The sequence below is a fragment of the Vidua macroura genome, chromosome 10 (assembly GCF_024509145.1).
Source record: "Vidua macroura isolate BioBank_ID:100142 chromosome 10, ASM2450914v1, whole genome shotgun sequence".
Classification (NCBI taxonomy): Eukaryota; Metazoa; Chordata; class Aves; order Passeriformes; family Viduidae; genus Vidua; species Vidua macroura.
In genome coordinates, this window is record NC_071580.1 from 533,099 (window position 1) to 560,827 (window position 27,729).

Consider the following 27,729-nt stretch of genomic DNA (forward strand, 5'->3'; position numbering starts at 1 on the left):
ACTTTGTCACTGCTTAAAAAAATACTGATTTTTTTGACTTGTTCTCCCTTGTGTGACACTTACCTAAGGGTGTACAGTAAGAACTCTATTTCATTTAATACAAGGAAAAGAAAATCCCATAAGCCTGTCGCACTAATCATGTTGAGAATGGCCGATCACAGGTCTGATTCTTCCTCAGTGAAGGCAAAAGAAGAATCCCAGAGCAGCTGAGCAGGTGGTTCTTGGGTAGTTTTACCTGTGTGGTATCTGGCATCCCTGGAGCGTGGGGCAGTGGCAGGACTCGGGGTGCAGGGATGAGGTGAGACTCAGGGCTGGGAGGCAGATGGACACATGGCTGATTCCAAGGAAGCTCGTAAAGCAGTAACCCTTGGCAAAAAATGAAAACATAAACAATGTTCAAATTCCTAAGGTCTGATTTGCCATTTTTCTCCTCTCCAGCTCGTGTGTCTGCCAGCAGGCTGAGCTCCAGAAGAGGAAGCAAAGGGAAAAGTGGCAAACACATCGAGAAAATGGGGCAATTGTTAGGTGGAGTGGCAAATAGTCCATTAGCAAACCAAACAATTGAAAGCACGTGTGTTCCTCTGTGGGAAGATAGATGGTGTTTTGAAATCTTATCAGGTCTTTGGACAGAGGAGTTACAACTAACTACAGCCTTCGCAGCTCATTTTACAGTTTCAGCTCTGCCTTGGCAGAAAGAAATTAAGTAGAAATTAAAACAATGCACTGCAGCATTTGCACTGTCATTTCTTAAAGGCTGTGCATAATAGAAACCAGCGTGGGCTCCTGTTACAGTCAGGAACTCTGCTGGGCACAGTCAAAATCAGTAAAATTCTGAACCGGTTTGCAGGGAAGATGTAAAGAGGCATTAAATAAGAAAATCTCGTGTCGAGAACATTTAGACATTTGTCCCAAGTCTTAACTGAGTGATCAGGAGCAGCCTGTGAGGCCTGTCTCCTTCCCTGGATGACCCCAAGTGTCTGTTTTTCCAAATACAGATGCCTTGTTGCCAAGGCTCACTGAAATTTGTTGGAAGCAACAAATTACATTCAAGAGCGAATGATCACATCTGTTTTTTGACTTTGGAGAAATGCTGGTGTTTCTTTGTTGGGACTGCAGAGCCTTGTTAGCCCAGCTGGATGTTATTTAGGAGCTGCTGCCCCGGGTGCTGCTCAGGAGTCGGCGCTTCCTGCCGGGAGCTGCTGCCGTGTCCCATGCCTGGGAAGGAGCCTCTTCTCCAGGTGAGCAGCCACAGCCAGGGCGAGGCCACAGCCCTCCCTCCGAGAGCTCAGGTGCAGGCAGAGAGGGAACCAGCAGGGCTTTGGGCTTTGCCAGAGTCAGGCCCATCCCCGATGCTCTGTGCTGGGCTGTGCTCCCGGCAGAGCCTGCACCGGGGCTGCACAGCAGCACTCCAGCCAGCCCCCTAGGAAACAACAAGAGCTGCTTTGATCCTGAGCCAGAGCTCTGTCTTGTCCCTCATTTCACAGTGCCACTAGGAGGATTACTGCTGTTGAAATAAGATTTAAGTTGACAGTGAATCGTCAGGTCCTGAAACACAGGATTATGCAAGTAAGAAAACCCTTGGGTTCATGGTTGAATTTATTGAAATACTTATGACTTATCCTCTTCATTAGGAAACATCTCAGGATTTAACAGATGCAGAACACACACTGAGGTAGTTGAAAGCAACTGCAATATTTGATCAAATAAAGAAAAATACATCTGATGAAGTGGGTTTCTAAAGAAAAAGAAGAAATCCAGTGTAGTGCTTCTGGAGGGCTTCACCCTGACACTAGCAAGCTGCTTCCTCAGATTGTCTTTTCATTATACTCCACTCACTGGATAAACTTCTCAGCTCTCAGCCCTGGAGATCCCAAAAAGGTCTCTGTCTTTACAGAGAGGGGATGGTGGGCTCTGATGGGAGAATGCTGATGCTTCCCAAGTTTGCTGACAGGAGCAGGAGGGGGAAGGGGCCGGCTGGGGGAGCAGGTCTGGATCCAGCTTCATCTCAGAGCACTTCAAGTCCTGTCAAGTTCCTGGAAAGACTCTCTTCAGCTCCAGATTTCTCTGGACCATTCCTAAGTTGGCAAAATAGTACAGAGACTTAGCAAGAAGAGAGAGCTGTTTGAAAAGAGGAGCAGTTTTGGGAGGAAGCAAAGCTGGTTACTTTTTGTTGCTGCGATTTCACTGAATTTGCATGGGTTAATTCCAGGCTTAGATTTAAATTTGAAAGGGAGGAATTGCAAAGTACAGAAGTTGTCCTTAGTGTGTGTGCACACTGCCCACCCTGTGGGAGGGCATGTGTCCACGTGTACCCAAGGGACCAGGAGGGAGCTGTGAGGATGTGGAGGGTGGGTGGCTGCGAGGCCACCTCTGTTGGGGGGGATATACCTGTGGGACCAGGAGGAGCAAACATTCCATGGAATCTGGGATGGAACAGGGCAGTTTGTGGTTGGGGTGGGTCATGGGGCAGGAGCTGGCTCAGGCCTGAGGGGTCTGTGGTGTCCCTGGAGACAGGGTCGTTTGTGTGTGGACATGCTGGAAAACCCTGCAGCCCAGGAGCAGGCAGCAAAGCCAGGGTAGCTGCAGGTGTAGTAGGTAACTACCACTTTGCAGGAGTAAAACTCATTGTTTTCCGCTTGCCCTTTGTCCTGGTGGGATTCAGTCTAAAAACCTGTACAGGTTCAGTGCTGCTATTCGATACTGGGTGAGGAGGAGGTTGTGTTTCTTTAATTTTAGAGCATCTTTCCAGCCTTGTCTGGCTCAGGTGAGAGAATTTGTATAGAATTCAGCCATCAGCAGGCAGCAGCTCAGAGCACATTGTGCCACTGGAGGCAGGCTGAGCTGCAGCTGCAAAGGCTGCTGGTTCTGCTGCCCCTTCCCCTTTCTTAGAGCCAGCTGTAGATGGGAAATTGTTCCTGGAATTCTGGTTGCTTTCTGGTTGTAGGGTGTGTTCAGAAAATCATCTGCATTGACATACCGTTGCTTGTCTGGTGCCCTGGTAAAATCTTCCCTGCAGGGAGTAGAGTCAGGAGACAGCCTGGATGTCTGCAGTGGCTGTAACCAAATAAAAATGCAGGTGAGCTGGGAAAGCCCCTGACTGGCAAAGGGAAGGGTTAAAGAGTTCCCGCTCACTAAACACTCCTTAGAGGAAACAGAAGAGTCAGTACTTTGTATCTACTAGTTGTTATGTACTCCTGTTGTTGGTTGAACCCTGGCTGCATCTCCTGCATCTCGTGTCTGTGGAGCAGAGTGAGGTGCTTCCCTTGGGAAGGCATGCAGGGGGTGGATGGATGGATGGATGGATGGATGGATGGATGGATGGATGGATGGATATGGCAACTTTAATTCCAAGTAAAGTACCTTAAAATGCAAAGCTCTTGTTGACAGTGGAACACAAGGAATTGTTTCATAGTAAAAAAATTAATTTGTGATTTAAATTTCCAGGTGATACTGGAGGGGTGTGGGGGGTTGGTGAGTCCAGGGAACACCTCACCAGGCTGGGCATTTGTTGCAGAAGTGACCGTGTGTGGAGCTGCAGCTGGCAAAACAGACGTGCAGCACAGAGTGAGCTCACTGCAGCCAGGACAGGGTTTGGGTTTTTCTCTGTGGCTGCACTGGACAGGAGGAAACGGGGATTTTTTATGACAGTGATGAAGGTGATTAAGTCTCTAACTAGAAGAGAAGAGAAGGCAGAAGAGAGAAAGAAATTAAAGGGTGGGACAGAAGAGAGACAAAAGGCTGAAGAGGTCAGATGCTGTTATAGCACCTGGCAGATAACACAGGAGAGAGGGCTCTGTCTGAACTGTGTGAGCAGATGGGAGGGGAAGGGGAAGCAAGAGCAAAGCACAAGCCAGGGAGATCAGGAGATGTCAGAGGGTGTAGTGTGCAGGCAGGCTCCAAGATTCCTTGACAAAATGTGTTTATTCCCACATTCTGCCAGCTTTTTGCAACAGATATTTTGCACCTAGTTCCAAACGTGATTACTGGTGTGAATGAATATATCTGAAGAGAAAAATGACACTTGCTGATGGAATTTTTTTTTTTTTACCATGGAGGAAAGCACACCTAGTTTTGCCTTGTTGGAATCCTTTAGTGTTTGGCTTCATTAAGTCCGGCACTGCAAATCAGAAGGGAAGTGGAGTCTCCTGTTCATGTTTAGTCCATTGGCTGAAGGCACTCCAAAGTTGGTAACAATATAAAAGATTTGTACACAGCATTTGTCACATATTTATGGTTTAGATGTTTCCGGTAATTTTAGATACCTAAGGAATTAGACACTGAAAAAGTAGCAACAGTGGAAGGTTGAAGTTATTTGTTATACTTGTCAAGTGTTCTGCTCTGGGCTACGCACACACTGTAGGCTGTTTGTGTGTGTCTGTGTGCTCCTTGTCTATTATATATAATATATGTCTGTATGTATATGACTCCTCCAGGTGTTTTCAGGCTGTGTGTTTTGTGTGTTGACTTTGGGTTTGTATGCAAAAAAGAGCATTCAGAAACTGCAAAGACCTTTTGTGAATTAAGAAGCTACTTTATGCTTAAAAAAATTTAAAATTGTAGTTGCTAAAAATACACTCGTATTTAATATTTAAATTTTGGAAAGCATTGCTGGATTTTATCGTTGCCTGGAGTACAGCCATGGGTCAGTTGTCCAGCACCGTCTGTAGCTGTTGCATTCTTTCTTCTCCGTTCTGTTTAAATGACAAATAATTAAGTGTTACTGAGTGACTGTTCTGTTTTGATCACCTGACAAATTACTTGGTTCAGCTTCTGCTCCTTAATGTTGTGTAAAAGCTGTCTGAGCCCTGGGAGCTGCAGCAGGCAGGGATTCCCAGTGGCAGTGGTGCCATGGAAGAGCAGGATCAGCTGTTGGGAGCAGCACATCTCCAGGTCCCTGGAATGCTGGGGTTCTGAGCTCTTGGCCATAATGGTGAGCAAAGCTGTCGCCATCAACTTGTTCTTTGTAGGGAGGTTGTGGGGTAGAAAGTTCTCATCTTCTATTTCACTACTTTGCTGTTTTACTATTTTCAGAGTGAGACTGGTCTCACATTAAAAAAAATGAAAATATAGGAATTCAGTATTTGTTTTATTTCCTTTTAATACTCAGAAACAAATTGTTTCCTCTCATAGATCTAAGTGAAATATATTAAAAGAGAATTTAGGTTTTTGAAGAGCAAGCACCTGTAAGGCAGCCCTGCAAACCAGCCCCGAGGCTGATGCTGTCATCTCTGGAGCTTTGATTCTGCCTCACACATGCTGAACTTGGGGAAAAAGTGCTTCTGCAATGAGATCATGATACGCCAGTCCTCCCTCTGAATGTTCCTGTTTGTTTCATCAGCTCAGTTGGCTCCCACACATGGAAAGTTTTTCATTTCCCACCAGCTATGTGGCTGAACACTTGAAGTGAGAGCGTTTGAGTCTTCAGGTCACACACACACAGTGTCTGCAGAGGTGGCATTTCCTGCAGCTCAGCGTGTGCGCCTAGCTAGTGACACTGCCAAAATGTCCTACAGTGACATCCAACTGCCAGGAGCAGAAACCACAGAATCATTTAGGGTGGAAAACACCTCCAAGATCATTGAGTCCAAGCTGTGCCTGATCCCCACCTTGTCACCCAGAGCACTGAGTGCCACGTGCAGTCATTCCTTGGACACCTCCAGGGCAGCCCCTGCCAGTGCCTGACCACCCTTTCCGTAAAGAAATTCTTCCTGAAAATGCTGCTTCCTACAGAAAGCCTGCATCTGTGAAACAATACTACTCCTCTTTCCTTTGTGCCATTGGGCTGGGGTTTTGTAATTTCCTCCTGGGTAAGCTCCTGCTGGGATGGGCCCCGGAGCCGAGCTTCCCTCGGGATGAGCGGAGCGCTGCTGCCTCTGCACAGCTCTGCTTTGGGACAGGGCAGTTGTCAGTGCCCCCGTGAAAATAAACAGTCAGAGGGAATTCTGACCACAGAGCAGTGCTTGGCATATTTTGTGCTTATTTAACTTTAGAAAAATAAATCCTGCCACCTGTGTTTGCCACTAGTCTGTGTGCACTGACCTGCTCTGCTCACAGCGTGGCAAGGGCAGGTGGATCTGCACCTCTGTGTTCCTGCATGCCCACGAGCTCTGCGAGGCCTTACAGACACTGAGAAACAGTTTCTGCTGTTTGCGTGTTCTTTCTGCTCCTCTGGTGTCATTGTCACATATTTCAGTGTGTCTCAGCACATTTGAGCGTTTTTCTCTTCAGTGTGTGTCTGACAAAGTTGAGCTTTTCAAGACTTTTGCATCAGATATTCACCCTGCAGCCGCATTTCGGAGCACACAGAGGCTCTCAGCTGGTCCTGCTCTGTGTAAGTATTTGTTCTAACAAGGAGTTGCGTTTTTAGAAGTAAAGCCTATGCAAAGGCTTTAACAGAGGGAGACTGGAGAGCTCCTGAGAGCAGGCAATGTTTCCTGGTAGCTGTAATTATATTTGCACTGCGCTGGTGCGGACAGAGCAGAGAGATACTGTCTTTATTTGCACACTGCCTTACAGTAGGTCTTTTGTTCTGTCATTTTACTGTCATTTTGTTTCACATGGAAAGTGAGCAAGGCCAAACCTCTGGGGTAGAAGGTAGCAGGGGTGCAGAGTGTGTAGTTACAGCAGCACTGCCTGTTAGAGATGCTTAAATGAGTGCACACATCCATCAGACAGCTTTGTCTGTGTGAAATATTGATCTGCAATATCAATGTTAAGAGGCTTGGAAAGCACTTAGTGCAGGAAATTATTCCTGAGCTGTATGAGAAAAAAACCTGTGACTGATACAGGGCCTGTTGGGCCCTCTTGTCCTGCCTTCCCCTCCTGAGCAGTGCAGCACAGAGCGAGGAACTCGGCATTGCTGTGGGCTGAGGCTTCCCGTTTTGGTGGGTGCTTCCATGGATGATTATTGATCAGTGGTGGGCGTGCCAGGGGTGGGGCTGGACACTGACCCAAGGGCAGGAGGCTGGACACTGCCCTGCCTCGTGGGGATGGCTGAGCCCCCCACATGAGAAATTCAGCAGCCAGTGCTGGTGCTCTGCTGGCTTCCTCAGGACACAGAGCTTCCCTGCCCCAGCTGGGATGTCCTCTGCTCCTTCCTGGTTTCCCATGGAGCTGTTAAGTGCTTCAGGGCTGGGTTTGGTTTGGTTTGTTTTTTTAGAGAAATATGACAAGTGTGTCCCAGAAGCAGAGTGGAAGTGGTGCTGTCTGTGAGCTCCCAGTGCTGCTCCAGCGGGGCCTCCAGCCCAACCCTCCTTCCAAGGGTGTTTATTTGGTTAGGAAGCTTTTACTGGGCCCCATCGCACACTTGCAAGGTAAAGCAAACCTGATGTGTCAGCCTTTGTTTACCCACGACACTTTCCCTTTCCTACCCTTGCTTCAATTTGTTCTTTGTTAAAGACTTCTAACTCTCCGTTTGCCTTCTGATGTTGAATACATCAACATTGTTTGGTATCAGGTTTTTTGTCCCTGAAGTCTGAATTACTTATATTGATCTTCCTGTATGAATTTTTGAGCTATAAACTTAGTTTAAGTTTTTTTCATTTCTCTTTTGCTGTAACCTTTGTTTTTTATATTCTTTTCTTCCCTCATTTGCCTAAGCACTAAAAAACTATTACTCAAGCTGTCATCAGTTGGCCATGGAATAGTGGCTTTCTTTATCTAGCTTCTAATTACTTCAAATTTGTCTTTTCTCTTGCCTCTCTGGATGATTCAGTAAAATCTTGGGTTTGTATTTTTCTAGTCCCTTTACTAACACTCAGTGCTGTTATCCCCTCATCAGTGACGGGCAGACCATATTTCAACAGTAATGGGTACTTTCATTGCCATCAGGGAAATCTGATCTTCCTTTCAGCTTTCCTCCCCACTCCTGAGGCTTCTGCAAATTGCCTCTATATTGAATACCAACTGGCTTGAGAGCCACCAGACCCATGGTAGCTCCATCACCAGCACCGTGTTCTCCGGGGGGCTGTTGCTGGTGTTTTCTTGTCCACCCCAAGCTGAGCAGTTGGGGTGTTCTCCGTGCTGAGGAGGAGCTGGGTCTGTGGGTTAATGGGGTCACAGTTCCCCTGGGGGAGCCTGTGCAGGACCCTGCTGTGTGTGTGTGGGGTTTGGTGCAGTGGGGCACCAGGGCAGTGCCCCTGGCAGGGTGTCCCGTGCCTGCCCTGCCTGTGCAGGACCCTGCTCTGTGTGTGCAGGGTTTGGTGCAGTGGGGCACCAGGGCAGTGCCCATGGCCAGGGCAGTGCCCCTGGCAGGGTGTCCTGTGCCTGCCCTGCCTGTGCAGGACCCTGCTGTGTGTGTGGGGTTTGGTGCAGTGGGGCACCAGGGCTGTGCCCCTGGCAGGGTGTCCCGTGCCCGCCGTGCCGGTGGAGCGCCGCTCCCGTCCCGGCCCTCCCATCCATCCCGGTGTTCCGGCGCTCCGCTCCCCTCCGCCCCGCTCACATGCTCGCTTTTTTTGTCCAGAAGTGACTAAGCTTCCTGTTATTCCACTCTGTCAGTTTTTCCCCAATCCTGCTGTCGTGTTGGGCAATATTTACTTGCCAGCAGCTTCCTCTGCCGCTGTCCCACTCCGCTCCGTCCCGTTCCCACTTGCCTCTTAATTTGTTATTTGCGGCCATCAGGGATGTTCACTTTCACTCTGTTGGACTTATTTCCACTAAAGCCAGGATTTATAAAGAGCTGTGACCCCAGGAGAAGGTCACCTGGATGCTGCAGGAATGCCCTGTGGGCTCTTTGGTCTGTGGAGGGAGAGCTGCACTTTGGTTCACGATGTGAGCACACCTGGCGTGGGTGCAGCCAGGGCGGCACCGCAGCGCTGTCCTGAGCTATCCCTGCCTGCTGGGTGTGTTCGTGTGCACAGAGGAATTGTTCCTGCCTCGTTGGAAGCCACGGGCACACTTGGATTTAGCAGGGCTTTCCTTCGGATGATGGGAAATCTAGGGACCTGCTCAGGAGAGGGTTTTCCCTCTGGAGCTCCAAGGGCAGCCTGGAAGCATTGGCTGGTGCCGTGGGGAGGTGGAGGGTGACTGTCCCTGCGTGCTGGGCACGGCTGGCAGGCTGGGCAGTGGCTGAAGGTGTGTCTCATGGACCTCTCCCAGGCTGCACGGAGCCCTCTGCTCCGAGGCACGGTGGTCAGGCGGGCTAGGGATGTCCCCAGGCCAGCACCCTGCAGGGCTCGTGCACCTGGCCCCACCACGTGCCTCCACTGGGACCAGCAGCAGCCAACAGCCACCAGTACTGCTGGTGTAAAAATAATACCTCAGGAGGAGTAAACAAGCTATTTTTGTGTATTAGGGGTGGCCATGCAGAGCTGAGCCAGGGCCTTGCCTTGCGCTGCCACCGAGGGCTTGTTCAGACATCCTGAGCATTTAGACCAGCTTGAGGCGCTTCCCTTGTGCTGGGAGGGTGGGGTGGTGCCAGTGGGGCCTGGGAGGTGTCCGTGTCCCGAGAGGGGCTGCCAGGCACTGCTGCTGTGTCACAGAGCAGGGGACATCCCAGTGCCAGGTCCTCGGGTCCCCAGCAGCGTGGTCAGGCCCTGCTGGAGCTGCTGCTGGCTCGGGTGGTGCTTGTGCCCAGGTACAAGTAATTACATGGAATTTCAACAGGTGGGGAGGGAAACTTTATCTGGAAGCAAATAGGGACAGAACTCATAGGAAATGAATAGTGCCTGGCAGAGATTGGGTGTGAAAACTGACACATAAATGTCACAGCATGAAAAATAGGTTCTGGTACACAGAATTAAACTGCTTGTGAGCCTGAGGCTACAGCGGGGCTGGGTATGCCAGGGAAAGAGCATCTCTTTTTGGTTTTACTCACTTTACCACTACAACAAGTACTAATTTCAATTGTTTTACTTTGCACGTGCTGAGTTCTGTCAATTGCCAGATTCCAGGATGTACCCATTAGGCTCCGTGGGTTTTATGGTGGTGACACGTGCAGAAACACAGACCAAGGCTAACAATTCTACTTACGTGATAATTACGGTATGGTGGAGAGTAAAGGAACAAGAGCTGTATTTGGTCTGTCTTGCACATTTAAGGAAAGATGCAAGGCTAGTTTTCTGTCAGCCTAATATTTATCTTTTAATGATTGTTCTTTGATTTTCACTTCAAACCAGACAGTATGAGCTTTAAAAAAAAAAAAAATTCAAAGTAACCAGGCATGCTTAATTGCTAGCCAGCAGAAGGAAGGAGGCAAGGTGTGGTGGTCCTGGCAGGGGCACACAGCAGTGCCCTTTGAGGGGGGAACTTGGCAGTGTCTCAGGGGGTGGGGTGGTGCCCTGGGGTGGGCACCACGGTGCTGGGGGCTGTTGCTGATCTGGGGGTGCCTTTGGGCACGGGGCCCTCGTAGGTGAACGTGGCTGGGTTCATTAATTCCTCCTGAATTGCTGATTAAGGGTCTCCTTTCTGCCACGGGTCCTGGAAAGCTGCACTGACTGATTTTAAAGAGGTGTTTTGTAGGAAATCACTGTCTTGTCAAAAGTTCCCTCTTGTGGAAAACAGGTGGAATTTTTTCTTAGAAGTTGTTAAAGATTTCCTGGTTTTGTTTTGGTTGTTGTTTTTTTTTTTTTTTTTTTTCCCAAAAGAGAAATTCTTTAACTTTATTTAGTTCCTACAATTCTTGTTGGACAGTGGCAGTGCTTTCTGCCTTACTCAAGTGCATTTGTGGGTTTGTCCTTTTGGTCACAGTGGGATTCTGGCTGGAAGAGGTGTCCACTGGCCTGATGTGTCCTGTTGCTGGAAGCTCTGAGCAGTTTTCCTTCCACTCCTGTGTGAACTTCTCTCATTCTCCGGGTTTGCAAGGCAGGGCAGCACTGGCTGGTTCTGCACACACCTCCAGTCAGTGGCACTGTGGTGGTGCCAGCCATGAACCTTCACTGTCAAACCTGTGGGTCACTCTGTGCTGCTCTAAGGGGCTCAATGCCCCCCTTTTACCTGCTGTGATGGACTTCAGTGGTCCCTCAGCCCCCTGTGGAAATTGATCTCCAAATGTCATGTTTAGTGGTGCAGTGACATCAGCCTAAAGTGCTTTGGAGCTCCAGTGCCCTGAGCGTGACGTGCACCTGCCTCGTGCAGCAGCCTGTCCTGGTGCCAGGTGTGCTATATTGGCCTCTCTTTGCTTTTGTTACTGAGTAGTCTGAATGGCCTTCATTTGTTTATCGTGTAAGCAAACTGTTCAGAAAAGCCAGAAGTGTCAAATTTTTGGTTGCCAGAGGCAGAACTTGGTGTCAGGTGCCAAAGGCACCTGTGGTATGTATATTGTGTATATTGTGGGTATGTATATTGTGTATATTGTGTATATTGGTATATTGTGGGTATGGCACCCCCGCAAGTCTCCCTGCTGCTCTGAAAGGCTGTGGGCCCTGCAGTGCCCAAGCACCTCTGTCCCAGTGCTGAGAGCTCTCCCACTGCCTCCATAGCCACTCGGGGTTATTTTGGCAGTACTGGAGGTGTGTGGTAATTAAGTGGAAAGGTTTGGATGTCATTAAGCAGTATCTTTCCATCTTGGGCAGTTTATTGTGTTGTAAAATGTCTCTTGCACATGTGCACTCAAGGACCTGGAGCTGTTTATTCCTGAAAATGAGGTGACCTCTCGGTGCTCCTGCGAGGGATTTCACAGGATGCCCTGCAGCCCGTGGGTTCCCAGCAGTGGAACGTGCAGGTTTGTTCTGTCGGGTGCCAGCCAGCCCTTGCAGAGCCAGCAGAGCGCGCGGCCCCGCGGAGGTTTCGGTGTGCCACTGCTGAAAGAGAGTCAAGAGCATTTCTCATGCTGCTAACTCCAGCTTGTGAGCCTTTGTACGCTTCCTCATGCTGGGAAAGCAGCTGTTGGCTTTTCCAGCTGCAAGCAGCCACTGCTTCCCCGTGCCATGAGCCCCTCTGTGCCTGTGTGCAGGTTCCTGTGCCGTCGCTGTCCGCCTGGGGAGGGAGGGTTCACTGTCTGCTTTCCACATTCTAAGAAAAGTGGCACCTCGGAGCAGAGCTCAGGGGATTAATTTGAAATCATATCTCCAGGCTTTGGCATTGATCCTCAGAACAGTTCCCATTTGAGGCTGACCTTGGTTTCAGAAATATGTTTTATTTATCTGTAAGGATAGGTCCAGGCAAATTTCTTCTTTCAGCAGAAATTTTTCTCTGGGAGGGTGGTGAGTCTGGCACAGGTTGACAGAGTAGCTGTGGCTGCCCCTGGAACCCTGGAAGTGTCCAAGGCTGGGTAGGACAGGGCTCAGAGCTACCTGGGGTAGTGGAAGGTGTCCCTGCCCATGGCAGGAGGGTTGGAACTGGGTGATCTTTAGGGTCACTTTCAACCATAACAAGTCTGTGACTCTGTGGTGCTATGAAATGATACTCTGTGGTGCGATGAAATTTCACAATTAGAGCTTTTCCCCTCAGAGTGCTTTGTTTCACCTGTGCTCAGTTGTAAACTCAAATCCTATTTTGAAATGAAGTTTAATAAACTTCCCAAATTTCAGTCAGAATTTATTGTTTAACTTGAATAGAATAATATTTTGGTAATTACTTTGCCCGCTAATATTGGGGAATGAATTATTTTTCAGTCAATAATATATTTGCCTGACAAATGTATTCTAATCATATTTAAATTGTATTTAAAACAGCATGTCAAGATACCGTACTTGCTAAAAACAAGGGAAAAATACAGTTAAAAGGATAACAAGGAAATCAGGAGAGGTATAATTCTTACATAAACTCTGTCGATAAAAGCCCCAAACACGTGGGTGTGCTGGCATTTCAGGATTGGATTCCAGCAGTGATTTCCAGTGTCTGGGCTGTGGGGCTGCAGTTCTCAGCAATGCTTTCAGAGCAGCCTCTCTCCCATAAGAATGCAGACATAGAGGCTGGCAGCCGCTGACCTTCAGCCACGCGGAGGGTGTGCTGTCGGGCAGCGCGGAGCACTCCGAGCCCTGAGGGAGATTTTCCTGTCCTTCAGCGCTGCCCTGAGCCTGGCACTGCTGTCCTCACGCCACCCGGGCCTGGGGGCAGAGCCCCCCCAGAGCCCCCTGTGCCCCCTGCTCGGGCAGAGCCCTGCGAGGCAGCCAGCGGGGAGCCTCAGGAGAAGTGACACAGCACCGCCGTGAAAACGCCCTGCTGGACGTGCTGGCTGCTGTGAGGGGTGACGGTGCATCAAAGCCAGGGCGTTGCTTCTCTTTCCCCCTCTCCCCCTGGTCCTTGTTTTGGAGCCCGGGCACCCCTGGCCCATGTACACATCTGGAGGGGGTTGTTCTGTCCCTGCTCACATCCAGCTGCGCGTGGGGGATGCGGGTCCTGTCTTGAGGGCCACGTGTCTCGTCTGATGGGGCAGGGGGATGCCAGGCTGGGGGTGCGCTGTGGGCACCTCTGGGAGCTAAAGGCAGCCAGCAGGGGTGCCCAGCTGGGGTCCCTGTGCAGCGGGTGCCCGTGATGGGCTCAGTCCTGAGCTCTGTGCGGAACGATCGGCACAGTGATGGGCCCTCACCCCTCTCCTGCTGCTTATTAGCTCTGTCTGTTCAGGGCAAATTTCTGGTGAAGGTTCTGTGTAGTGCTCTGTGTCGTGCCTGCCGAGTCGCTGTCAGGGGATTACAGCTGTGAGCAGGATTTGGATGACAGCAATCCCAGCACCTGCTCAGCATCCCGCTGTTCTGGCCACTTGCAGCTGGGTGCCACGGGAATCTGCACCGTAAACAGATTAAATGTGCTGTGTGTTTTACTTGATCCGGACATAAAGCCATCGTCATTCTCCTCTTAAATTGTGGGTCACGCCGTGCCTGAGTGAGCATCATATGGGTTACCAGAGATTGCTCTAAAAGGATTTGGCAGCACTGGAAGCTCAAGGAGCAGCTGGAGCTCTCGCTGGAAGATTTTGTGGCTCCCAAAGGTGCTGCCCCTCGGGCTGGGGCTGCTCTTTCTGCACACCCCTGGAAAAACGTGATTCCCTCGTGTCCTGGGGTACAGCACTGGCTGGGGGCAGGTGGAGAGGTGCTTGGGAGGAAATGAAGTGTTGCTCAATCTCAGGCTGCAGAGTTTGTCTGTTTGTGTTTGTGTGTCCTGGGAGTGTCAATATAAATACTGATGGATTGGTACATATGTGGTGTCTGTACAGACATGGGGATATGCAAACATTCGTAGTAATACCAAGATCAACCACATATTGTATTGAATATTTATATAAATGTTGAAAACACATAAAATTTTAAATACATAAATATAAATAAAATTTATAAAAGTTAAAGAATTTATGTAAGTACTTGTATGTCCATATGTGGTTGATGCATTTGCTAATGCTGTTATGAAATGAGAATTGGGGTCATTTGGAGGTATCCTAGCAGCCCCCTTACCCTGAGTCAGGGTGGCTAGGGCTGGACAGGTGCTCAGTTCACATCACTGTGGCTGCAAAGAAAAGTGGCACAGGTGTGAATGTCCCCATCTGCATCCCTGTCCCCATCCCCATCCTCATGCCGGTGTTGTGGCACTGGGGATCATTCTGTGCTTCCTTGGGGCTGAGGAGGAGGAGGGACCCACAGACAGCAGGAGCAGCAGGCAGGGTTTTGCTGCTGAGCTGGTGTCTTTCCTTCTGTTTCCTGCTGGCAATCTGCTTGCTCTGTTTGCTTTTTTCTTTCTTTTTTTAAATCCTGTTGTATTTCATGGCAGGAGGACAGCTCCCGTAGGAGTGCTATTAGCTGTGCAAGCCAAATGATCCATTAGAGGGCTTGAGGCTTTTATGTACAAGAATCACACACAGAGACGTCATTAAGTGGTCGCTTTGGTGTGTTTTCACATGAAAGGATTCACTTTTAAACGTGTCTGCAGAGTGCTGCCATCAGTATCCCTGTGCCACAGCAGCAGCCCTGGGGGGAGCTGAGGGGGCTTCACAGGGGGGATGCCCTCACCTCCTTGCCCCGAGATGTGTGTTTGCCCCCAGCTGGCATTCTGCTTGCTCTGAGAGTTGTTTGGAGTGTCCAAACCCGCAGCCCCTCCGTGGCAGGCTGTTGGGCTGTGAGCTGGGGGAGCTGCAGGGTCTGGAGGGCGAGCACTGCCCCCAGCTCTGGGTTTGGCCCTGAACCAGCACCTGGTCACGGTGTGGGACCAGCTCTGGGGAGAGGCACCTGCGGCCCCACAGCGTCAGGCAGGGGCAGAGCTGGGTGCAGTGACCCCTGCAGCAGGTGTTGGGCTTGTCTGCAAACAGGCTGTGCAGCAGCTTTGTGTGGAGGCTCAGTGACTGCAGCCCTGCCTCTCACTGGCCTCAGAGGTGTAAGTCATGGGGCTGCAGGCAGCCAGGCAGGCCCTGGGGTACATTAAAAAGGTTTCTCTGGATGTGGCAGGCAGCCTCAACACGCCTGCAAACAGTTTATTTTTAAAAAGGAAACCACAGCTTACATGGAGTTAAATGTTTTCCTGTAAAACACATGGGCATCAGGAGAAATAGTTTTACCATTTACAGGCAATGGTTGTGGTACGTAGCAGCCATCCTCCTGCTCGGGTTCAAAGGCGCCGGCTCAGAGGGATTTGTACTCGATTTGTGCTCCCTGACGGAGGGAGGTGTTTGCCTGTTTGTTTTGGATCAGGAGCATTCCGTGTGTTCCAGCTGCACTGTTGGGCCGTGGCTGCTGCTCCTGCAGCTTTGGCAGCCCCAGCCCGGGGGAAGCAGCCCCAGGCAGAGCCCCCAGCTGAGGGAACAGCAGCAGCACCCTCAGAACATCCCCGTGTGTTTCAGTGTCTGACAGTTCTGCCAGGGGTTAATAATTGTTCAGTAGTCACGGGGTGGTGCGTGCTCACGCAGGGCAGCTGGGATCTGTAGCGCTCACTGGAGTCTCTGTTGGCCACGAGGAGATTTTTCTTCTGTCTTTAGGAGGCAGCCTGTGAAATGTTAGAGGGTTGTAGGTCTGACCATGAATGGCCACTTCAAATTACAGAATCACAGACTTGGCGAGTAAAGGACCTTGCAGTCTCAGAAGGGAATCCCAAGAAAGCTCTTCTGTTATTAAATATGCAATCGAGTTGTTTTCTGGAAGGAGATTATTATCAGAAAGCAAAAATTGCAGCTGTATTGCTACCATTTGCTGTGGGATGTTAAAAACAGGGTGTGCTATGCTTCCCAGAAAACTGGTGTGGGGAAGAGCCTGGTGGTGACCACACAGAGATGGGCACACTCCTGTTCACCTGTGTGCAGGTCCGAAAAACCCAGGTGTACTGACATCATCCAACACACCTGTCAGAGGATCCAAGTCTTCTAGAAATACCCTGGATTTTCAGAATGTAGAATTTTGGGAGTGATTTTTCCAAGGCATGATTGGTTATTTTCTTTTGTCCGAGTTTGCCACGTTTTCCACAATTCTGTAAGTGTTCACACAAAGTGCCTTTGCTTTGTGGGGAGTAAAGCCATGGTGTGCAGCTGGGGATGCTTCTGCCCTGTGGGAGGGTGCCTGGGGACAGGTACAAGTTCCTGCTCCCCTGAAGGCAAGGTGAAAAATCCTCCCAGTCCAAGTCCTGATCAGCAGACCGTGCTGAGCCCTGTGCTGCACCCCGTGAGGTGTCACAGGAGGCTGAACGCAGCAAGGTCAGGCACATCCTGCTCCCACCCAGAGTGGATGGCATTCCTTCATTTTTGACAATGAAAGTGAACTATACAGAGTAGGAAATAAATCTATTATTAAACACCAAAAAAAAGAAATGGGGAGGCAGCATGAGATGAAAAGATTTACTGCTGCAAGGAGAGCAATGCAAATGTGTGCTTGCTGCCACACCTAAATCAGAGTGAGAAGTTGGTGTGGCAGCACCACGGTGCTGTGCGGGTGGTCGGAGCGGCTGAGCTGAGCTCAGCGGGCACTGCTGACACTGCTGAGCCCAGAGCTGGGGCAGAGCACCACGTGAGACTGGCTGGGACACTGAGGGACCCCATGGCCTCGAGGGGCATGCTGGGGAGCCTCGGGAGCATTTGTCCAGAGTTCCGTCCAGTAGGATTGGGTTAATCCCCCGCTGTGCTGGTGTGGCCCGGCAGGACACTGCAGCATCCCCTGCCACCTCTGAATTTACCCACGTACAATATTCCTTTTGTAATGATTGCAAGAGAGTTCAGAGAAGGTTCAGAGAGATGAAAATCTGCCTTGAACTCTGTCGACTGCATTAGCAGGATCCAGTGGCAGGTAATTGGGAGCTGCTCGCTGCAGGGATGGACGCTGCCCGTGCTCTGGTGACATCTGTGCCCCTGGTTTCCAGCCCGCGCCTCCCAGCTCCTGGGCGCTCTGTGGACCATTTGTAAAGGTCCATGAAATAAAAGTGAAACAAGAAACCCTGCTCCCAGACAGACAAATCTGCATTTCTTCTGGGAAATTCACTAAGATCTGTAAATGAAAAGAGATTGAAGGTTAAAGGTGCCCTGAGCTCCAGAGCTACATGCAAACAAGGAGGATGTAAGTGTTTTGATAGTAGCGGGTGATAGCAAAGCATAAGCACAGTTTACCTGGGGCTGTGGTATATTCTGGTAGTCTTTAACTCTGAGTAAATAGCTTTCCTTAAAGACCATCTCCTAGGTGGATAGAAATGCTGGTCTCCATAGGGAAGCAGCGAGGCTCCTTGTTTCCTGGGAGCCAGAGGACATTGCATTAGAGCACAGGAATGATTTTTTATGGCTTTAAAGCACTTGAGTGTATGAAGTACACTAAGTGGTTGGGGTGTACGACACATACTGCCAGGCTTTGGATCTCATCCAGAGAGCTGTGGAACAGCCTAAGCCCCAGCACTGAAATGAGGACATTGAGTCAAATCTGGATTTCAGAATCAGGTTGGTTAACTGCTCCTGTGATTCCAGCAACACATGTTGTAGTTCCACGTTAGCCATTTAGCAGTAATTGGCTCTGACTTTTACATTGTGCTCATGTAAGATCTCATTTTCCAGGTATCTGGTAAGTGTGTCTGCTTGTATTTGCTTTAGCTCGTGGCATAAGTAACAAAGATGCAGCTTCTAATCCTACTGTGTCCATTCTCTTCTTCAGGGTCGATGTTCAAGGGAAAACTGCAAATATCTTCACCCACCACCACACTTAAAAACGCAGCTGGAGATCAATGGCCGCAATAACCTGATCCAGCAGAAGAACATGGCCATGCTGGCCCAGCAGATGCAGCTGGCCAATGCCATGATGCCCGGAGCCCCGCTGCAGCCCGTGGTACGTGCACTGCAGGGGTCCCTCGGGAGCTGGGGCCCAGTGCAGGCAGCACAGGCTTCCCCACAGGGAAATCCCACAGATTTGGGAATGGGAGAGGAGCCAGCTGCACTGAAATGCCCCTCTGTATGTCTTTGTGTTGCTTCATTCTGCCTTGCCTGAAGTATTTTTATTTTTATATTTATATATATATATATGAAAGATAAATCAACCCAAGATTACTGACATTAATTAAAAAAATATATTTTATATATATATATAATATATAGTAAGCATATATATTTATATATAATATAAATATATATAAATATATAATATATATATATTTAATATTTTAATTAATGTCAGTAATCTTGAGTTAATTTGTCTTTCACAACTTTATTCTCAGAGTTTGGAAAGCGAGTGATCTGCATGAGATTTTGGTTTCCTTTGCAATATTGTGTGCTCTAGGAAACTCCTGGCTTTGAGAAGGTGCCCACTGGGTGTTTTCCCTTCACTCAAGGGAACTTCCCCAGAGAATTGCTTGCTGGAATTGAGCTTTAGTTTAGAGGGAGTTAGGCTCAGCTTGGGCGTGGCTGGTGCATTGTCAGTATGAGCCCATCCAGCAGCAGAGAGCTGGGGTGGCTCTGTGCCCTGGCCCAGAGTGGCCATGTGCCAGTGGGGCTGGAGGACAGGCAGGTGTCCCCACCTAGACTGTGCAGCACATCACAATGTTCCTGTGAGCTTCAGAGCAATGCCAGCTGGCTCTGATAACGTGCTGTTATTCTGCAGTGGTCAAAAGGCTGCAGGATATTTATATTGCTAGAAAATAAGCTCAGTAGGAAATAAATGGGGTAGTCTTATTTGCTGTACAGCAGGCACACAGGTGTCTGTTTGAGTGTATTGGGCTGAAATCAAACACCAACATCTCTTAAGTCACACACTCACAGACTGTTCTATTTTGAAGTTCATTATTACCTAGCTGATAAACCAGTAATGAAAAGTGCAGTTAATTAATAGTGTATTTAAGAGTAATATTTAATTTCCTGTAATATTTGCCAGGTTGTTTTTCATTCATGTGGGTAAAGAATCATAAGCATTACAGAAGTTATACCCATTTACACAACTCTCATTCTGTTTTCTCCAGTAATCCCTGCATGTTTTCGTTCATTATTTCCAACGTCTCTTGCTTCCAGAAAATTCAGTCATTTCCTCAGGAATACAGAAACATGTGCTGTTCTCTGCTGTCTGCCTTAAATTGATAGGAAACAGAGAAAGAGTTGTGTTAAATCTGTAGTTGTTTTTCCCTCTAAAAATTAGTTGGGGAAAATAACCTAAATGCCTTGTGTAACTTTATTTACATGGTGAAAGACAAACACTCCTGGCTGAATTTTATTTGGCAGTTACACTGCATTTGGGGGCAGGAGTGTTATTTAATCCTTGCCGCAGTGTAGCAGCTCTGTGTTGGGTTTTCACAGCATTATTTGGGCTCTTCACACCCACAAGGGCATTTGACTCTTTTTTAAAAACATGCAAACAAACAAAATAAAATTGTATTTGCATGTGCTCTTTCTTCCACTGGTTTAATGTTTTAGCCTAACTAAAGCATCTCCCTGATGCAGTGAGTGTCTGAGTATCTGCATGGCCAGCCTGCTGGATTCTGTAAAACGGCAGGATTGTGGCTGTGAAACCCCAGGAGTTCTGAGCCAGCTCTAGCTGCAGCAGTAAAGCTTTGCCTGTGCCTGAAGTTGAGTGTGGTTGATGCTTTGTCAGGGCTCTCAGATGCCTTTTCTCCAAGAGTCAGTGTTGTACCTGCTGTGGCCATGTCTCCCCGGTAGCCCTGGACTCCCTGTGACCCCACAGAGCATTTGTCATTCACTCTGGCATTGCTGGAGGGTGGATCCACTGTGAGTTTGCTCCAGGAGCTGCCGCGTGCTCTGAGTGTGCAGGGAAGCTGGAGGAGGAGAACCAGCAGAGGCTGGTGGGGATACCTGTCCCGTGCTCTTGCTCACGTGCAACAGCTGCACGGGTGCTCCCCACGACCCACAAACACAACAAATGCTCCTTTCCAGCTAGCAGCAGAAACCCACCTCGTTCAGCTCCAGGGGACGGCCAGGGAGCTGTTTTGGTGCTGCACAGCAGATGTTAAGTGTGTCTTTCCCTGTCTCCAACTGCAGCCGATGTTTTCCGTTGCGCCGAGCTTAGCCACCAACGCGTCAGCCGCCTTCAACCCCTACCTGGGGCCGGTGTCTCCAGGCCTGGTCCCCGCCGAGATCCTGCCCACGGCCCCGATGCTGGTGACGGGAAACCCCGGCGTGCCGGTCCCTGCCGCCGCCGCCGCCGCCGCCCAGAAGCTGATGAGGACAGACAGGCTGGAGGTAGGAGCTCGGTGGTGTCACTTACTCATTTATTTTCATTTATTATGTCTTCTAGGTAGGAAATACTTCCCTTGTGAAAGCAAACAATGCAGGTTTCACTTGGGCCGTAATGTTGTATCTTTATGATGGTAAGAAGGAGGAGTGACTGAGTGACTGTACAGTGAGTTCAGGCTGCCGGTCTGCCTCTGACCCTCCCTTGCAGAAGGAAGTGGGAATATTTAGGAATGATCGTGGCAGCAGCAAGGGTGCCACGAAGCTGTTAGTGTGTGCCCAGAGGGCGTTAACACGGTGGGGGCACAGTCCCTGAGCGCTAGGGAGAGGTGCAGAGCTGCAGAGAGCTGCAGCTGCTGAGGTGCAGATAACTCGTCTCTGGCTCTGGGCAGACAGTGCCCACGCTCCCCTGCTGGCCTCCCGCACCTGGCTTATCACCCTCGCTACAACCCTGACAAGTGTCGGTGCTCTCGAGCTGCTGCTCTCCCTTGCTCCAAATCTTTCTTATCTGAAAGGCCTGACAGTGTTTTCAGCACCTTATCGGTGCTGCGGCAGCGTGGGCGGGGAGCCAGGGACGTGCTGCCAGCTGCCTTGAGCTTGGGGCACAGCCCGTGGGCACAGCCTGAGAGCACAGCCTGAGAGCCTGGAGCACAGCCTGAGAGCATGGAGCACAGCCTGAGAGCATGGAGCACAGCCTGAGAGCACAGCCTGAGAGTGTGGAGCACAGCCTGAGAGTGTGGAGCACAGCCTGAGAGCACAGCCTGAGAGCGTGGAGCACAGCCTGAGAGCATGGAGCACAGCCTGAGAGCACAGCCTGAGAGTGTGGAGCACAGCCTGAGAACACAGCCTGAGAGCATGGAGCACAGCCTGAGAGCACAGCCTGAGAGTGTGGAGCACAGCCTGAGAGTGTGGAGCACAGCCTGAGAACACAGCCTGAGAGCATGGAGCACAGCCTGAGAGCTCAGCCTGAGAGTGTGGAGCACAGCCTGAGAGCACAGCCTGAGATGTGGAGCACAGCCTGAGAGCATGGAGCACAGCCTGAGAGTGTGGAGCACAGCCTGAGAACACAGCCTGAGAGCATGGAGCACAGCCTGAGAGCATGCAGCACAGCCTGAGAGTGTGGAGCACAGCCTGAGAGCTCAGCCTGAGAGCATGGAGCACAGCCTGAGAGCACAGCCTGAGATGTGGAGCACAGCCTGAGAGCACAGCCTGAGAGCCTGGAGCACAGCCTGAGAGCACAGCCTGAGAGCTCAGCCTGAGAGCATGGAGCACAGCCTGAGAGCACAGCCTCAGATGTGGAGCACAGCCTGAGAACACAGCCTGAGATGTGGAGCACAGCCTGAGAGCTCAGCCCGTGGGCACAGCCTGAGAGCAGGTGCTTGCAGCCCTGGCTGGGTCTGGTGGTTAAAAGGCAGCGATGGGGAGGCTGAGCAGCCAGGCTGCCCTGCTGCCACCCTGCTGTGTGCTGGACACGGTGGGGGTCAGGGCTCAAGGCTGCTGCCTCCTGCACGGCTGCTGCTGGTCTCCCTTCTGGCCGTGGGTCTGCTCACTGAGCTCAGGGAGCTCGCTGGGAGGAGCGAGAAGGATCTCTGTTTTATGCAGCCTACTGTGTTTGTAACTCTGTTCTTTCTGCCTGTGCACTAACAGGGAGTAACTCTCCTTCCAAGGGAAATTAATTCCTTTTCCTTAGCTGCATCCCTGACTGGCGAGCTGCTGCTCAGAAGGGGTGAGCTGGGAGCAGTGTGGAGGATCATCTGGCAGCCAGCATTTCCCGCTGCTGCTGTCACTATTCTCAGAGTTCACATCACCACAGGTCACCCTCCTGTGGGATCGCATCATTTCCCTTTTTAGAGATGTTTTCCCCGAGGGAAGCGTTCCCCAAAGCACGCTCAGGTTGCAGGGGAGGCAGCTCTGAGCTGGCACACAGGTGGCTGGCTGGAATCACCCAGCGATGTTTTTCCCTTGAGGACTCTGTTTCATGATGGACACCTGCCAGAGGTGGATTAAAACCAAAATGCAATTAGGTAAATTCATAAATAAATCATAATGGATTTGGAAATGAGTACGGAGAGGAGGATGCCTATGGTGGGAACCCTTTGGGTTATGTTGCCAAGATGAGCTGCTGTGTTTGATTGTGCTTCCAGCCCTGCAGTGCCCATGGGCTGGTCAGGGTGGGACATGAGGGCTCAAAAGCATCCTGGTCATAAGCAGGATGTACCCATTGTCCCCAAGCACCCTGGAAAGCAGGGGCACCCCTTTGTGTGCCCCTCCAGGGCAGCCCTGGTGCTGGCAGCAGGCTGTGACCGCTGTGCACAGGGAGCTGGTGTCATCTGGGACCTCAGCGTGCAGGATTTGGCCCTCTGGACGCTGCATTCTCTTGATATTGCTGTTCAAGAAGTGGTGCACTGCTGAGCCAAACTCCTCTGCATGAGAGGGAGATGCTAGAGTAGCACTCTCAGGGTCACAATACTGTTTTTCCCTTCTGCAAATTTAGTTTAAACAGTGAAACATATAGGTGAGAACATCATTTGCAAATGCTTTCCAGTACAGTGGTCATCTGATCTGGAGTATCCAAATTTAGTATCCAAACACTAAACAGGCACGTAATTTTTATGAACAGCAAAATATTTGAGTGTACTTTATAGGCTACAGAAATGCAGAATGGATTTTGGAGATTCTATATGATCTGGCTATTGCCTCCCAGAGGAGCCAGCAGTGTCTACCTGCTCTTCCCAGGAGCTGCAGCTGTGGCATTGCCATTTGTTATGGCGTGATCAGAGCTTTATAAGGCTCCACTCACTCTCCCTTGGAATGAACTGTCCTGGAGAAAAATAACCACAATGATGTTAGCATCTAATCTTGGAGTATGATTGGTTCTGCTTAGAATTTTAAATATTTATTTTCAAGAGTGATATACACTGGCAGAAATTAAGTCAGCACACGTTCTGGCATACAGACCCAGGCTGTTCCCAGGCTGAAAGCTCTCAGTAAGCACACCTGGGGTTTTCAGGGATGCAGGCAGACACCACTGCTGTGTCTCCTGAATTAATGTGAGTCTTGGTAAAGTGAGGTTGGTGACTGATACTAGCAGTGGGGTTGCTTTCATCTGGATTTCATACTGACAGCATGCAGGTGTTGGGTGTCCAGTGCTTTCAGCCACTCCTGTAAGGAGTCTGCATCTCAGGATGGAAATGTCATGGCTTCAGGCTTTTCCACAGCTTTCCTCACACTCCTCCCCTGCAGGAAATAACTTGAACAAAGTTCTGCAGTGAACTAGAAAAGAAGCAAGAAGGACAGGGAAGTAAGAGCAAAAGGAATTGCCTAACACTTTATCAAAAACAGCTGTTTCTGTTGGAATGCTATTATTTTCTATTAGAAGTGTTCCAAAGTCAGGAATGACCACAGCCAAGCTGTTTCTTGCTTGGTTCTTACATACCATGTTTTGCCAGAAAGAAGCAACTTAGAAGTTCTTGGAGCTGGTCAGCTCTGGGTGATCAGGACTGTTGTGCTGGCTGGCATGTGTCGCTGCAGGGGACTGGACCAGGGAAGGGACCTGGCTGCAGGATTACCTGGCAGGCCAGTGGTTCTTTTGCAGCCCAGGAATTTGCCTGAGCTGTTTCTGGCGTGCTGCAGAATCTGTTCTGCGAGCCTTGAGCAAGAGGGCACGGGATGAGCAGGGGCGTGGAGGGGCTGGGCCTGGCTCACGTGGCTCAGGTGCCAGTGCACACCTGGAGTCTGTCACCACGTGAAAAAAAGCCTGTGGACGTTCAGGAACGGCCCTGAACAAATGTTTTCACACCCAACCTGGTCCTGGTCCTACAGGGGGGTCAGTTCATAACCATGGAGGATTTGCAGGTGGCAGTGGCAGTGGCACAAGGATTAAACAGCAGCCAGAGGACTGGTGTAAAGGAAACCACCACCAAATCTGGGTTGTTGCAGCGATCAGAGCCAAGGTTCTTGAGGAAATGCTTACGATCCAAGCTCACAGGCACTCACCTTGAACAGGAAGTTCCATCTACTAAAGGGTTTTATTTTTGTGCAGGCCCGGTTGCTTTTGTCCCTTTGTTTCCTGTGGCCTTTGGAAAACTGGAATGCAAAACGTGTTTTGTTGGCAGTTTGGGGAGAACTGACCACGACAGGCGCCCACGTCAGTCTGTCAGACACAGGGGCTCGCACCTGTGCAGAGGGGGCCGGTGTTTGTCACACTGGTGCCACAGTCCGTGTCTGGGGGTCTGTGTGGGCTGGGGGCTGGCTGGAGCCCACGGGGACCCTGCAGGGGCTGTCAGCCAAGCAGCTGCAGCGTCTGAGCCCTCCAGCTCCATGTGGCTGCTGTGACAGCGAGAGCAGTGGCCGCTGCGGCTGTGGCCACTGCCATTCCCCACCTCCCCAGGGTGATGGCTGGCCAGCACAGGGGCTGTGCCACCACCGTGGGCTTGGGTTGCTGTCTCCTGGCAGGCACCTGGATCGTGGGGGCTCATGGACACAGTGCCCACCCGGTGGGGCTCCCTGGGGGTGGCCACACGCCGTCCACTCACCGTAATGAGCACATCGAGCGCAGCCAGGTCACAGCAGGGCATGGCCGAGCGCCTCGGGGTGTTTGGGTGGTGCCCGAGAGCAGCCACGGCACATTTCAGGAGACAGAAACAGCCCCCAGGCAGCTAAGTGGGAGCCAGAATGACACCTGCTGTGTGCTTGGCTCTGATCACGGTGGGGTTTCATGCTCCTTGACATCAGAAGTGGCTCTGGAGAAGCCAGTCTCTGCTGCCAGGTTCCTGAGCCCTCCATCCCACTGCAGTGCACCGCCTGGGCCAGCACCTCGTGGTGCTCTCTCAGGCTTTCAGAAAGTTTGTCTCTGCTCCGAGCCCTGCCTGCAGCACCCATCACCCAAAGTAAGTGGCTTTCTTTCCCTGGTGTCACAGGTATGTCGAGAGTACCAGCGTGGGAACTGCAACAGGGGAGAGAACGACTGCCGCTTCGCTCACCCCGCCGACAGCGCCATGATCGACACCAACGACAACACGGTCACCGTCTGCATGGATTACATCAAGGGGAGGTGCTCCCGGGAAAAGTGCAAATATTTTCACCCTCCTGCACACCTGCAAGCCAAGATCAAGGCTGCCCAGTACCAGGTTAACCAAGCTGCAGCTGCCCAAGCAGCAGCGACTGCAGCTGCCATGGTGAGTGTGGGAGCACTTCTGGACGTAGACGTACATTGAGGAGAGGCAATGGTGGATGCGTGTTTGTCCTTGCTGAGGAGGGTGCGTGTGCTTGGGGACCCCGGTCACTACCCGGTGCAATGAGCTTTCTCAGCATGTGGTGCCAGATCTGCTGTGAAGTAGTTCAGACCATTGAGGTGTGTGACTAATTTTGCCTGCTGCTGTACGGAGTACCTGTGTGTGCCTCTGTGCGTGCATACGTGTGTGCGTGTGTCTCCGTGTGGGCTACTTGTGTCTCTGGTTGGCTGTGCGTCTGCGTGTGGGCAGATGTGTATCTGTCCAGCTGCACAGCTAGATCAATCCACGTTTAGTTCCTGTAAGTCCGTGTTTGTAGAGGCGTAGTTTGAAGTGGATTGGCCGTGTTCCTGCTGTCCCCGTCCCGTGTCCCCGCGGGCTGGCGGTGGCTGTCCCGGCCCGTAGCCAGACGTGGGCCCCTGAGGAGCCGGTGTGCCGGCGAGGCGAGGGCAGCACTGGGGGGCTGTGCTGGCAGAGGGTCCCGCCTGTGCCGAGCCCGTGGGTGTGGGAAGCAGAGCTCAGCGAGGGCGGCAGGGCCGGCGGGGCGAGGCGGTGGCCGCGGGTCCGGCGCGGGCGGGAGCCCGGTTGTGCGTGGCCGTGAGCCCCGCGGCCCTGCTGGGGCCGGGGGTGGCCCTGGGCACCCCCTGCTGCCCCGCCGCCCTGCCCGACGGGCCCGTGCATGCCTAGTCTTGTTACCGTTGTACACGGCATCCGGTGATTTGTTTTTATTTGTTTTTTCTCACCTCCCCAAATGCACTGCTGCCCCCATGACGCACCTCTGCTTGCTGTTTATGTTAATGCGCTTGACCCCACTGGCCATTGCCATCATGTGCTCGCTGCCTGCTAATTAAGACTCAGTCGGCTGTCAAATCACTGAAGCGACCCCTCGAGGCAACCTTTGACCTGGTACTATGACCTTTCACCTTTTAGCTTGGCATGTAGCTGTATCGTAGAGTCGAGTTTGGGGTTAATGTGTAGGAATGGAACATCCCGGTTTCCCTCCCCACGTCCCCGGCAAAGGGCGTGTGGGCGGCCGGGCCAGGCTGGGTGCCCTCCCCGCTGCCCCCGCGCCCTGCCGGCCCCTTCCCGTCCCCTCCCCTGCCCTCCTGTCCCCCGTCCCCTCCCGGGTGCCGGCGCAGGGGCGTTGGCATGGCTTGGTGGCGCGGAGGCGGCCGGGGCCAGCATGCGGCGCGCTCTGCATGCCCGGGCAGCGCTGGGGCCCGGGGACTGGGGTGTCACCACGGCCCTGCCATCCTCTCCAGACGGTGACTATTAACATGGCTTCTACGTGTGATCCTCATGGAGCTAGCAGTGCTGCTTCCCCGAGAGCCTCGCTCCTGGCCCAGCCCGAAGCTTTCCCGTGGCGTGGCACTGATGCCGGTGCCCATAGCGGCTGTCCCGCCGCTCCCTGTGCCGCTCTAGTGGTAGGCAATTAGTGCTCCCTGGAAAGCTGTTCCCTCGCCTTTTATTTGGTAGTTCAGTCTGCTATGCCGCTTGCTTGCTCATGGAGAAACATGGTGCTGCCTGGTTATTTTGCCTTCTACTGATTTTTCTTTTTCCTTTTTCTCTCTCCTTTTCTCCTCCCTTCTTCCCTCCCTCCCTCCCTCCCTTCCTCCCTCCCATCCTCCTCCACACCCCACCCACCCCCTTCCTTTTTTTTTTTTTTTTTCTTTTTGTTACTGGACTTTATTTTTATACCCCTCCACCATTCAGGGAATTCCTCAAGCTGTACTTCCCCCCTTACCAAAGAGGCCTGCGCTTGAAAAAACCAATGGTGCCACCGCAGTCTTTAACACTGGTATCTTCCAATACCAGCAAGCTCTTGCCAACATGCAGTTACAGCAGCATACAGCCTTTCTCCCACCAGGTAAGTGCATCACTGGCGCCTTTTCAGGGGAGGGAGCGGGGGGATTTCTGGGAAAAGCACACTAGGAGACAGCTGTTGGTTGCTGGTGCGAGCGCGGTGTGTGCTGGAGGCCGCTGGTGCCAGGCACAGGCAGC

The 27,729-nt window shown here is 51.2% G+C and overlaps 1 protein-coding gene across 15 annotated transcripts in view; it reads left to right on the top strand.

Annotated features, from left to right (window-relative positions):
- Positions 1-27,729, top strand: part of MBNL1 (muscleblind like splicing regulator 1) — a 62,382-nt gene that overhangs the window by 21,466 nt on the left and 13,187 nt on the right. For 6 of the 15 annotated variants that reach the window (XM_053986300.1, XM_053986303.1, XM_053986302.1 and 3 more), the window contains 6 exons: positions 17,982-18,152; positions 20,306-20,506; positions 25,417-25,674; positions 26,581-26,634; positions 26,991-27,152; positions 27,442-27,595. In XM_053986300.1, coding sequence (XP_053842275.1) covers positions 17,982-18,152; positions 20,306-20,506; positions 25,417-25,674; positions 26,581-26,634; positions 26,991-27,152; positions 27,442-27,595 — 1,000 coding nt within the window. The remainder of the gene's footprint in view (positions 1-17,981; positions 18,153-20,305; positions 20,507-25,416; positions 25,675-26,580; positions 26,635-26,990; positions 27,153-27,441; positions 27,596-27,729) is intronic. The other 9 variants (XM_053986305.1, XM_053986306.1, XM_053986311.1 and 6 more) reach the window with 2 other exon arrangements.